At 39.7% G+C, this 13,997-nt stretch overlaps 1 protein-coding gene across 1 annotated transcript in view; it reads right to left on the bottom strand.

Moving 5' to 3' along the window:
• Positions 1-13,997, bottom strand: part of LOC308529600 (ubiquitin-conjugating enzyme E2 E2) — a 240,282-nt gene that overhangs the window by 19,599 nt on the left and 206,686 nt on the right. Inside the window, exon 5 of the mRNA XM_081105794.1 lies at positions 3,958-4,105. Within this exon, the coding sequence (XP_080961920.1) occupies positions 3,958-4,105 (148 nt within the window). The remainder of the gene's footprint in view (positions 1-3,957; positions 4,106-13,997) is intronic.

The raw sequence follows: 13,997 nt of genomic DNA, 5'->3' as shown, positions 1-13,997 counted from the left end.
TTGATTCTTTAAAAATTTTATTCATTGTGATAAAATATGCATAACATAAAGCTTATCATTTTACCCATTTCTGAGTAGACAATTCAGTAGCATTAAGTACATTCAAATTGCTGTTGGATGGTGACTTCTTAAAGGGCAATGTTTTCTGGCTTCTCCAGGAACAACTTGTAGGACATTTCTTTTCCCCCCTCAAGTCCAGCGATGACTCTGAGAGTGACAAAGTCCTCCAGGGTGATGCCTAAGGATCTGCTTCGGTTCAAGTGCTACATCCCTCATGTACCTTCCACACCTTGGTACTAACCAAGATTTACAAGGATCTTGGTCTAAGTTTCTTCACACCATAGAAACATTTATTTTCACGGGCAGTCATCAAACGGTGGCTGGTGAGAACCCAACTGTGGACATGTGGATGCATAATTAAGACATGAAGTCAGATCTAATTTTCATTCCCCAGACCACAAACAGAAAATCTACCCTGCAAATAAATTTTCAGGTGGGAAGACAGCATGGAGATAATGTTATCACAAATTTGACTACTTAAAGTGCATACACTTACTGCCTGCCTGTATGACTATTTAAATAATATTAGACTTGAGAACATTTAGGAAGAAAACATCACAGTCATGTAAGAATTTCCTTCTTGGTGTTAAAAAAATTTTTTTTTCCAGCCTATCTTCTGGTTTATTACTACAATGGCAATGTATGTCATTGGGGTAGTATATATATAAAATAAATATATACTACACACTTGAAACTTATTATATACTACACAAATGAAAACTTCTGAAAAAGCATTCTGATTATCTATTAGGAAGACCTTAAAAGAAACAGAAGGTTACATTTTGCCTGTACCTGCGCCTCCTTGTTCTCAAGAGAGTATCTCTAGGAACCTTGCTTATAGCAAGGACTTGCTGAAACAATAATTCTTTACTAAAACTCCTTGAAAAAAGTAAAAATCAATTCTCATTTAATTCTGAAATGTGTTATTATTTTACTTACTAATGAGTTTCTAATTCTCTGTAAATTTAACATAGTACAAGTAAGCAGTAAACACACATTACTAATTATTCATAAAAAAGAAGTAATTCCTTCAGAAAAAGAGAAACTTCATAGTTTTAGGAAGGACTAGAGTAAATGGAAACAAATTGATGCTTTTAAAACCATAAAGGGGTCCAGAGAACGTTTACAAAGTACAGTCTGGTAACAACTTACTACAAGTTGATTCGTGTAGCTATTTGCACATTTCTGCTTCAGCCAACTTGAGTTCCCAGTTTAACATGCAACATGTTTGTTCTAATTAAGCAAAAGACATGCTAGTTGATTCTTAAGCATTTATATTTCATGAAGAGGTGAATAAATTTGTAAATATTAATTAAAAACTGTAATAATGCTTCAGAATCTAACTTAACTTGCCCTTTTATCAAGTAATACTTTAGCCTTTCTCATTTTAATTTACTGATACTATTGAGTTCTGAGAGAGCTGGGCAACATTCTGGTTTTCCTGACATATTCAAAACTCAGTAAAATTGGCTCTTTTGACTTAATCTTTTTAACATGGCAAGGTATAGCCTTCATTGTGTTCATGCTCTATCTGACACCGGCGAGTCTAGCAAGGGGAAACAAGGTTTGCTGGGAAGATGCATGCAAAGGTATGTCACTATAACTTAGAGAAGTCAGGCATAAAAACGTAGTGAAGATCAGGACAACAGCTTAGAGCTAAACACATAAACCATCCTACACTAGGACCTAACTTGTTTTCATTCAAAACACTGCCATTCACACCCAAGACAAAGAAGCTCAGAACAGCAAAATGAGATTATTGTGTTATGCTCCTGATACTGCTTTGGCAATATTACTTACAGAGTATAGGACTTTGTATGTAACATATTTTCCAAACTAGACTAAAAAAGAAACTGTTTAATTGGAGAAAGAGGCCATGACATTAGGAAGGTATGTATTAGCTGAGAATGGCAACAGCTCTAACATTACAGTTTCAGCTGCACTTTCAGAGTTGACACCATACCCCTACTGAGAGTTGATGGGGCCATTCCTGCCCTGGCGCACCAGGAGAACAAGAGTCATCACTTGGCACAGGAAGTGAAATAGAATATTCCAAGGTTATGCTAGGCCAACAGACACGACAAGTTAAGTCTTTTGGTTATAGAGATAATAATAAAACCCTTAAAAAAAGATAGCTTGGACTTCCTTTAAAAAACAACAACACACATTTTACTGGGTGAAAGGTTAAAAGAAGAGTAGCAGGTGACTTTTTAAAATAAGGATTTAGAAAAAAAGAAGAAAAAGATAACAGTAGCACAAAAACCAAGAGGCTGAAATACAGATAAGACAGGAGAGACCAGCAACAGGAAAAGGGAGCGAGGTGAAGGAGTAAGCAAGGAGACACCACCAAGCTCTGTCCTGAAGTCAGAAATAAGTGCCGGTGCACTTCCCTTGGCATTGGCTCCAGCTCAGTGATTCTCAGAGAGGCCAGGGATATACTTCAGGCTTGAGGAGGAGTCAAATCAGTGCCTGGGGTGAAGATGGAGGTGTGCATATGTCCTCTGAAAACACATATAATATACCACTGGCGTTTACACTATTACAAGCTACTGGAAATACAGTACACAAAGCCCCCGCGCTGACAGGGACAGGGCAAAGATGAGTAAGAGGGTACTGCAGGATCACAAAAGGCTGAAAAACACAGCTTTATATGAAGTTCTAGTACCTATCTCTTTCAAAAAATGATGCGGGTTATAGAACTTTTTGGATAACCTCTGATATGGTCCATTCTCTTTTTCTCAATTGCTTTTTCTAGTAGGATTCCTCAAAGAGGCAGTCTTCAGAAGGCAGTAATGAACAAGTGATGTGAGAATGTAAGCAAAAACCCAGTGGTTCACACCGTGTTTGCCATTTCTATTTGCGGGCCAGAGAGTGTCTAATGCTCCACCTTAAAAAGTACACTCTTCTCTTCAGTTTTCACACCTGGTCCCCGAGGACATTAGACAACTACTAACAAAGTACGGACGTTTCATTAACAAGCCCTCTGGGCATAAACCCTTTTAAAAAGTCAGCTGGTCACAGAGCGGCCTCCTCAGTGCTCGATGAGTGGTCGGTGGTCTCAGAAGGTAGTACTCCCACAAAAGAAGTGTGACAGCCACAGGGGCACTGTACCGAGATAAGAAAGAGATCAGGGCACCAGGGTCTCTCTGTGGAAGGACCCTTCTGAGTGCAGGGTGAGCTATTACCAAATTTTAAAAATTTTAAAAATTTACCCTATAACTATCTTTGGATTTTCAAAAAAAATGCAAGTATATAAAAAGTTGGCAGTTGTTTTGTCTTTTAATAAAAGAAGCTGGTCTAAGCCACACAATCACACACAGGAAGTAAGAGCTTTCAGCATTAAGCACACCAGCAATCCACGAAGGATTTGCCATAAACTCTCTTTAGTTTTCCCGCAAAGTTGTATTTGCTTCTCTTTATTTACCTTTTGGGTATAACCTAGTTCAGACCATTCCCCTTTTTTGCTCTAATAGCTTATAAGGGTGCACAGTTATTAAGATGCCAAAAAGGTCACGTCTGTGCGGTGCTGCCTGGTTATTACAAAATTTAAACAGCCCATATTTCTCAAATTAACATCTTTTGGTAGGCATCTAATTAAAGATTAAACTATTCAATTAACATTTTTATTATTATTTGGCAACAGAATGTAATACATTCTTCAAATGCACTTCTTAATCTAAAATGACTTTTAATTAATTTTTATCATACTATGCTTTTTACTTCTTGGCAAATAACAGGTCTTAAAAAGACTAATGACAAGACCCAATTTAAAAAGAAAGATTTACATACTGTGGGAATTCAAAATAAAAATAGTAATAGTAGCAGTAGTGGTGATGGCAGGAAAAGTAGTGGTTAATTTAGATGAACAATTTTAAGATTGGCTTTAAAGTCTCTCACCAGGGTTGCAATCTGTAAGAAGTGAGCAGATGGAGAGGAGAACTTTAGAAATGGTGAGGGCCGGACTCCAGTTGTCCTTTAGGATGTCCAGACAGATCACGCCTTGGCTGTTAATATTACAGTGATAGATTCTTGTTCGGAAGGTAACCTAGAAGAAAGTGTAAAGTTGTTATAAAGAGATATACCTTTTATTAGACAAAATAATATAAGAGTCATTGGTTCAACCACATAATTTTTCCTTAGGCACATGAGAAGAACCAATAAACAAAAAAATCACTATTTTAGAACCTGTCATTCTGGGCACAGAGAACTAAACTCCAATTGCAAAATCATGACTTTCTGCTTTTGATGAAGTGTCTTATCATTTAACTAATGTTCTGGAGACTGAATTTACTCTTGGTGCAATTGTAGGAATGTTCGTAAGAGGAAAACTAACTTTTACCTCTAAAACTGTTACAAAGAAAAAATGTTTTCAAAAATAAAAATTTCAAAGGAAACTTTTGTTGGATTCCAGTTGTTTTAAGGGTTTTGTACATTTATAAAATTCACAAAAAAGCATGGGAATACGCTAAAAAGGAATTAAATACATTTAAAGACATAAATTGGGGCATGTATGTAAACAATATACCTAGCTTACAGAAAAACTGTATTAATTATAACTTGCAAACCTTTTTTTCCTTACATTCTCAATTTTGAATATAGTATTAGTGCAGCCCACCTCTTCCCTATGATAGCTAGATCACTACTGTACTTTGCTTAGGTAATTCTGAAACATGTGTATAATATTTTTAAAGAATTTCAATTGAAAAGTTATGTCCAAATCAGTTTTGTAACTCTGACAACACTGTTTTACAAAAGTCTTATGTATGCAACAAGGTTTTCATGCTATCATTGTTTATTAATATTCTCAAATTTAGAAGTTGAAATGTAAAAGAATCTTGGGGTTCTAAAGACCAGTTTTCTTGTACCCTAATTTTGAAATGGCTTGAACCAAGAAATACACACATCGCAGATCTTTGTAGGTGTTGCCATCCCCCCAGGGCATCTAGCATACACTCAAACATGAGAATTTACTGAATTCATTGGATGTTAAGTCTCAGAGAGGATAGATCCAGTATTCTACAGCTGCTGAATAACATGGTTACCATCTCAGGTGAGATTAGTACTCCTCTTAAGAACTGCCCTTCATGCTGGACCAGATAACCTCAATATCCCTTCCTACACACACAGCCGCGCCCCCCCGCCCCCAACCTAGAAATGTTGAAGAAAATATAACAAACATTCTTTAAAATGAATAGGTGAATTTGCAAGAGCACCGACCACCAGGGGGCAGATGCTCAACGCAGGAGCTGCCCCCTGGTGGTCGGTGCGCTTCCACAGGGGGAACGCTGCTCAGCCAGAAGCTGGCTCATGGCTGGCCAGAGCAGTGGCGGTGGCAGGAGCCTCTCCTGCCTCCGCAGCAGCACTAAGGATGTCCGACTAATGGCTTAGGCTCCCAGGCTACCAGAGGGATGTCTGACAGCCAGCTTAGGCCCGCTCCCTTAGGGAGACTAAGCCATCCATCAGTCAGACATCCCCTGAGGGGTCACAGACTGTGAGAGGGAGCAGGCCAGGCTGAGGGACCTCCCACCCCCCACAAGTGCACAAATTTTCTTGCACCGGGCCTCTTGTAAACATAATAATTGGTCACATGGTAAGCCACAAGGGAAGCTTAACATATTTCAAGTACTTATTAAGACCATAAAGATTCCCCATCACATATTTGGAAACAGAAAAACACATTTTCAAATTAACTATTGGATTAACTAAAAATAGCTATATTTATAACTGAATGACAATGAAAATGTTGGCTTGCCATCACCAAAATTTGTGCTTTGAATAAAAGTTATAAAAGAAAATTTTACAATTTCAAAAGCACATATCAGAAAGGAAGAAAGACATTTAATGAGTTAAGTGTCCACACAAGGAAGGAAAAAGAATAGAGCAGCGATTTGCAACTGGTGTGCTGCAAGAATTTTTAAAACATGCAATACCTGACTATTTAGTCAGAGGCACTGACCTCTTTCCCCTTAGATTGTCAAATAAAAAAAATAACAACATCCAACACAACAACAGCCATCTGGTGTGAATGAACTAAAATTATACCTATTTTTTTGGTCAGATCAGGAAAAAATACATTTTCTGGTGTGCTGCAGGATTTTAGTAATTAGTTTACATGTGCCATGAGATGAATAAGGTTGAAAATTGCTGGAATAGAGTAAATCCCATGAAAGTAGAAAGAAATAAAGACATGAGCAGAAGTTAATGAAACAGAGAATACCTAGCAATATTAAAATTCTGCAGAAAAGTCAGAGTACCTATCCCTTTAAGGGCTAGATGAAAAGATAAAATATTTTTATGATTCAATGTAAACGACAAATGGCTTTTATATATAATAATGATATTTTAAAACCTATCAGATATTGGTAGGCCACTCCAAGCCAGTTAATCCTCAAAACAACTTACTGAGGGAAGTAGTATTATTATAGTCACTTTAAAAATAAAGAAATTTTAACTCTCTGGGGTGATGGATGTTAAACTTATTTCACAATATATGTATATATTATATGTCTTACAACTAAAACTAATACATTATATGTCAATAATTATATCTCAATAAAACTGAAAAGAAAAAAAGAAGAAAAATGCACAGAAAAGTTAAAGAATTGGCTTATGGTCCCACAGCAGGTAAGTAAGTGGTGGATCTAAAATTTGAACACAATTTTGTTGATTTAAAAACCTATACTCTTCTACTCAGTCTCAATGACTGCTTTCTTTTTAACTTTTAATTTGTGAGATAATTATAGATTCACATGAAGTTGCAAGAAATAATAGATCACATATATTCTTCACTCAGTTTCCCCTAATAGTAACATCTTGCTTAAATGCAGTATTTTATCACAGGAAATTGACACTGATACTGTCTTTGGACCTTTTCCACATATCTTCAGTTTTATATGCACTTGTGTATGTATGCGTTTCTATGAAATTTTTATTGCATGGAGATTTGTGATCACCACTGCAGTCAAGACAGAACAGTTCATTATAAACACCCTGTGTGCTGCCCTTTAGTAGTTACCTTCCTTCCTTCTTAATTCTTGACAATCACTACTCTGTTCCTCATCTCTAGAATTTTGTCACTTTAAGAATGCTATAAATGGAATCAAACTGGATGTAAGTTTTTGAAACTGGCTCTTTTCACGCTGCATAATGCTCTGGAGAGACATCTAAGTTGTTGCATGTACCAGTAGTTTTTGTTCCTTATTACTGCTAAGTAAAGTTTCATGTTATAGACATACCAGTTTGTTTACCCACGTATGCACCAAAGGACAAATGGAATGTTTCCAGTTTTTATTTATTACAAATAAAGCTACTATGAACATTTGTGCTTTTGTGTGCACATAAGTTTTCATTTCTCTGTGCTAAATGCCCACGAGTGCAATTGTTGTGTTGTATGATATACTCCGATTTAGTTTTATAAGAAACGGCTATACGTTTTTCTAGAGCAGCTGTACCATTTCACATTCCCACCGGCAGTGTCATCCAGTTTCTCTGTGTCCTTGTTGATGCTAAGTGTTATTACTATGCTTTATTTAGCCATTCTAACAGGGTGCAGTGATACCTCATTGTGGTTTTAATCTGCATTTCCCTAATTACTAATGATCTTGAATACTTTTTCATGTGCTTATTTGCTCTCTGGATACCCTCTTCAATGAGAATGTTCCTATCTTTTGCTCATTTTCTAATTAGATTGTTTTTTACTGTTGACTTCCTGGTGCTTTAAGTGGAGATATTTAATTAAAAGTAAAGTATAGTTAGATAAAAAAAATAAAGCATGAGTTTGCAAAGAATCTTGTGGATTTTTTTTTAAAGACAGAGAATGTTTTAGACTTTAATGTTCTATAATACTGATGAAATGTGTACTTGGGTGATGTTTGTCAACCTCTGTCCTGAGAAGTGTTCATAAATAAATGACACTGACTTATACAGGTTGGTTGATTGTTCCTATATGTTCTGATGCTATAGATCCCACAAACACCACCTTTTGAAGCTGGAAAAACATTCAATCTCCCAGAGTTTTAAGAAGTGTCGTGCATTTACCTACTGTAATGTAAGCTATGACCTCTTTGGGGTTCCCGCATCATATTCCTACTTCTGTTACCATACTTGCCACAGGACCTTCTCACCAAACCATGAATTACTCATGAAAATATGTTCTTTCAAGTGATGCCCAATGCAGTGCTTGGCACACAGAAAGAGCCCGCGGTTCACTGAACAAATGCTAACACATCACAGGCTGGTGTTCAAACAGACAAGTGCCTCGCTGAGGAGCTGTGACATTATTGCTCTCTAGGTAAAAAAAAACACACACACAACAGTTTAGAACCACAACTATAGTAGACGGAAAGCTGGAAAACGGTGGAGAATACCCTGAAGAAGCGGGAGACATTTTTAATATCTCTCTATACCATAATGTTACTTCACTAAATTGTCCTATAAATTAAGATATGTCAGAACTGATTTCATACAAGGTAACCAATAATAAAAGATATTTATGTGCCAGGGATTCCAACACAATTTTTTTTTTTTTTTGTTATTGCCATTGCCTATTTAAATATTCAAGAGAGCTTAAAAAATGCATGGAGTGGTCACATGAGCAAAAATGTTTCACAATCAAGGCAAAAACTTGCTAATAAAAGCTCTTGAAACAGGGAGCATTCTCTTCCAGACCCCATCAACAGACAGGGGAAAGCAGAAAGAATACATGCAAACTGGTAAGATATTGCCTGCAGTCCTGACATTAGTGATGCAGAAATAGAAAATGATGTTCTGGATACTGACAAATATCAACAGATTTGTGACTGTTAGGAAGGGATTTTTAGAGGCCGAGAAAGAACCCCCTCCTCCCACCCTCACCCTATAGAAGACTGCTCTAATGTCTGGCTCAATTTTCCAGAAGCCCATCATGTTATACCTTATTCAGGGGCTGGGCAGCAGAACATTCTTCACTTCACCCTCCTGACAAGTAAACAGATAATAAAAATGACTGTAAAGAAAATTCTAGTTCCATTGCAGGGGTTAATACTCACGGGGTTCCCTTTCTTCCGCAGCCTCCACTTGCATGTGCATTTATTGCTGTATTTGAAGCACAGCTCAATAATGATGTTTACAAAGATAGCTATCATTCCTCAAGGAGAGGTAAAATTATACTGAGAATACTGTTTTTAAAGGCAGGGAGAACAGCAAATTTCAGAACAGTTAACAGTTTCCATTTATTAAGGAAAATTTAAAAACATGATTTGGATATACTGATACTGAATCTTATTTATCCAGAATGGCTAATTCCCAGATAACTCTGGATGAGAAGGGTTTTTAATTTACGTGTGATACATAAACACCCACACAGGCAAATGGGTGTGTGTGGTAGGCAGAATAATGCCTTACCCCCCAAAGATGTCCATATCCTAATCCCTATAACCTGTGAATATGTTACCTCACACAGAAAAAGGGACTTTGTAGGTATGATTGAGTCAAGGATCTTGAGAAGGGGTGATTATATCCTGAATCATCTGGATGGGCTCCATATAATCACAAGGGCCTTATAAGGGGGAAGCAGGGAGATCAGTAGGAGATGTGATGACAGAATGTGATGTAAATGTGAGGAAGGGACCGTCAGCCAAGGAAGGGAGTGTTCTCCCAAACTGGACATGGATTTCTCCTAAAACCTCCAGAAGAAACGCAGCCCTGCTGATACCTGGATTTTACTTTCCAGAAATGTAAGACAAGTTCATATTGTTTTAAGCCACCAAGTTTGTGTTAATTTGTTATAACCAATAGGAAATGGATCCAACATGTATATATTTCCCAGTCACCTTATTACTTTATCTCAAAAGGTACCTTAAAATTAAGCTGTTCTATTTCTCCTCAGAAGTCACTTCTCCTTAAAAACAATTTTAGAAAGAGTTAACAACAAAATTCTTTATATTGATTGTAACATAGAGAAATGCTACGAAGTAGTCAATGATCTAGGACCATGGTGGGCAAACTGCGGCTCGCGAGCCACATGCGGCTCTTTGGCCCCTTGAGTGTGGCTCTTCCTAAGCCTTAGGAGTACCCTAATTAAGTTATTAACAATGAACCTACCTATATAGTTTAAGTTTAAAAAATTTGGCTCTCAAAAGAAATTTGAATTGTTGTACTGTTGCTATTTGGCTCTGTTGACTAATGAGTTTGCCGACCACTGGCCTAGGATCAGTCAGTCACTTTGCTACTCTGAGTTTCTATTTCCTGACAAGATGAGAGACTCAAACTGGATTATTTCTAAGACCCATTCTAGTTTCAAGAACTGTGCGTTGCATTGTGAAAGAACATACGATTTTGGGAGTTAGCTGGACTTGGGCTGGAATCCCAACTTTGGGCAAATCAATTTAACATTTCTGAGATTCAGTTTCTTCATCTGTAAAACAGGGAGATAACAAACACTCTGAGTGGCTGTAAAGACTGAAGTACAGGAAAAGTCCAAATACCATGCCTGGCACCCAGTGGGAGTTCAAGTAGTGTTAGTCTTCCTTTCCTCTTCACATCTCCTAGTGTTACAAGATTATTTAAGAATGCATGTGTTCATGTAATAAACATTACCTGGATTTTAAGTGTGTGTGTGTGTGTGTGTGTGTGTGTGTGTGTTTTACTATTCCCTTGCTCTGAAGAATATACATTTCATATACAGACAAAAAGTGGTTTAGTAAGGGAAGAGAGATCATGTAGGGCATATGTATAGACAGAGAAGAATATCCTATCTAATAATAGACAAACATGGTAATTAACCATACCTCCAACACGCTTCCCATGGGCCAATCAGGATGATATGCAAATTAATTGCCAACCAAGATGGCGGCCAGCAGCCAGGCAGCTGAAGCGAACAGGAGGCTTGCTTGCTCCAGTGATGGAGGAAGCCAAGGTTCCCCGCCTCCCGCTGCTGGCCTCTGAGTTGCACTCTAAGAAATAATGTTGCAATTATAGAAGCTAAACAAACCCCAGAAACCTGCTTTCAGCCAGCCGGGCCTCAGAGCTGGAGTTGCAACAGTGTTTCCATTATAGAAGCCAAACAAACCAAGATACCTGCTTTCAGCAGCCAAGGTCTCAGAGCTGGAGCCGAGCCTCAGAGCTAAAGTTGGCTCTCAGTTCCAGTGACAGCCATATAAGGTAAATAAATCCCAGAATAAAAAGAAAAAAAGAAAAAAAGGAGAGGTTGGGAGCTTCAGTCGCCCGCCAGCCTGAAAACGGCCCTCAGCCCCTCATCCAGACTGGCCAGGAACCCCACTGGAGACCCCAACCTGAAGGGGGTGTGACCAGCTGCAAACAGCCATCATCCCCTCATCCAGGCTGGCCAGGCACCCAAGCGGGACTCGCACCCTGATCCGGGACACCCTTCAGGGCAAACCAGCCGGCCCCCACCCGTGCACCAGGCCTCTATCCTATATAGTAACAGGGTAATATGCAAACTGACCCTAACAGCAGAAGGACTGGGAATGACTGGTCACTATGACACACACTGACCACCAGGGGGCAGACGCTCAATGCAGGAGTGTCCAGCCCGCTCTCACATGGGAGGAGCTCTGCTCAGCCACAAGCCAGGCTGATGGCTGCCACTACAGAGGTGGTGGTGGGAGCCTCTCCTGCCTCCTCAGCAGCGCTAAGGATGTCCGACTGCAGTTTAGGCCTGCTCCCTACTGGCAAGTGGACATTCCCCCGAGGGCTGCCGGGCTGCCAGAGGGATGTCTGATTGCCATCTTAGGCCCAATCCCTTGGGGAGCGGGCCTAAGCCAGCAGGTGGTCATCCCCTGAGGGGTCCCAGACTGCAAGAGGGCACAGGCCAGGCTGAGGGACCCCCCCCCCACGCCCCCGAGTGCACAAATTTTTGTGCACCAGGCCTCTAGTCTGTATATATAAAAGGCTAATATGCTAAGTGTCCGACTATCCGACCGGTCGCTATGACACGCACTGATCACCAGAGGGCAGACACTCAACACAGGAACTCCCAAGCTACAGTGACTTGGCAGTGGCAATTTTCAGGTGACGCACCCTGAAACCAGAGAGGAGGGAGCCCTATTCCTCGCGGGGCCGCAAGATTCCACCTTTGGCATGGGTTATGTTGTTGCTGGGGCACTGCACACTTAACATTTGCGTTCTACACCCTGTACGACAGCAGCTTTGCAGAGTGCCCTCTTGCACTTCGGGACCCCTCGGGGGATGTTGGAGAGCAGTTTCAGCCTGATACCCACCCACAGGCCAGGCCAGGGGACCCCACCTGCCAGAGGGACCCCGCTCTGCAGATGCCAGAGAGGGACTGTGGGAGGTTACCTCCAGAGTGTGTCCAGCCCATCTCGCCCAGTTCTGCCCTGCTGGCTACCTTCTAATTAATTTCCTTTCAATATGCATGAATCCATGTACTGGGTCACTAGTATTTTAATAAAGTATTTGACAAACTGATTCTACACATAATTTAGAAAAATGTTTTCAAATAAACATCTCTAAGCTAGAAAGCTGCTAATGACATTAAAAATGATCATTTAAAATAACATTTCAATAATAACCTCTATTTTTCACATAGCTTCCATTTTCTGAGAAACTTTTGCTCAGGAGATAAATAGCATTGTGATTCTACCGAGGAAGTGTGAGAGAAGTGAGAAATACATTTCTTTAAAAAATAGTTTTCCATGAAGGCCCAGAAGAGGAAATATTTAAAGCCCCCGTGCCACAAATCAGTATATCACGTAACAAAGGTCTAAAAATGGCAGGGTTAATATCATTCAAATTAATCTTGGCCACAGGCTCATTATGAAACTGTAGTTTATTTGAACAGGCTGCTAGTACACATTTCAGAAATGTCAATGCTTCCACCCTCCTTGGGATTTCAAGTGCTCTGTTTCTAAAACTGACTTACGAGCACTGTACCAACACCTAGCACACCCTAAGATTATTTTATTAGTTTTGTGTGTTCACTTTTAATTGCTTCTTTTTTCTACTGAATTTACTGGGGGTGACACTGGTTAATAAAATTACATAGGTTTCAGGTGTAGAATTCTATAATATATCTTCTGTATATTGTGTTGTATGCTCAACACTCTAAGTCAAGTCTTCTATCATCACTGAAACCACTTTACCCTCTTCTACCTCCTGCTACTTTCTTAAGTTCATTTATCAGTTCTAGTAGTTTTTTGGTGGAATCATTAGGGTTCTCCATATACAGTATCATGTCATCTGCTCATAAGATTAAAGTAATAGTGACAAAAAACTAGAAAAATCCATTATAAGTGAGGAGAATCACAAATCTCAAAGAAACTCACAAAACAACCTTTCACAAAGTAAAACAAGCAAAAAAAATAGCAAACAAACCTGGGATTACACTTCACCTCAGATAACTGGCAGTAAAGGAATGAGAATGAGACATTAGTGAGAGAGCACCGTGTGCAGAGATGATGCCCACCCGTCTGGGAGTGAGACCATGGCATGTTGCATTTCACTGCAGGCCACAGCTTTTCAACACCTTTCAAGAAAAATTCAAGTGATCTACACTAATAAAAGATAAAGATGCTAACTGACCGTACCTTCGCTACGCCCAAGCCATGCCCACTAGCCAATCAGAGAGACTATATGCAAATTAACCCAACCAAGATGGCGGCCGGCAGCCACGGAGCTGGAGCAAGAGGAGGCTTGGTTGTCCCGGTGATGGAGGAAGCCAAGCTTCCCGCCTGCTCTGGCTGGCTGTGGCCTCCGCAAAAGGCAACAAAGTTTCAATGATAGAAGCTAAATAAATCCCAGATACCTGCTTCCAGCCAGCCTCCACTGGGAGCTTGGGTGGCTAGGGGCTGTGGCCAGCCTGCAAACAGCCATCAACCCCTCAACCCAGGATGGCCACACCCTCATGGGGTGAGGGTCCCTGCTGGGGGGTTTGGCCAGCCTGTAAACAGCCATCAGCCCCTCACTGAGGCTGGCCAGGC

This window comes from Myotis nattereri, assembly GCF_964212035.1.
Source record: "Myotis nattereri genome assembly, chromosome: 14".
Lineage (NCBI taxonomy): Eukaryota > Metazoa > Chordata > Mammalia > Chiroptera > Vespertilionidae > Myotis > Myotis nattereri.
Note: the sequence above shows the minus strand (reverse complement) of the source record. Positions and strands in the feature narration are given on the sequence as shown.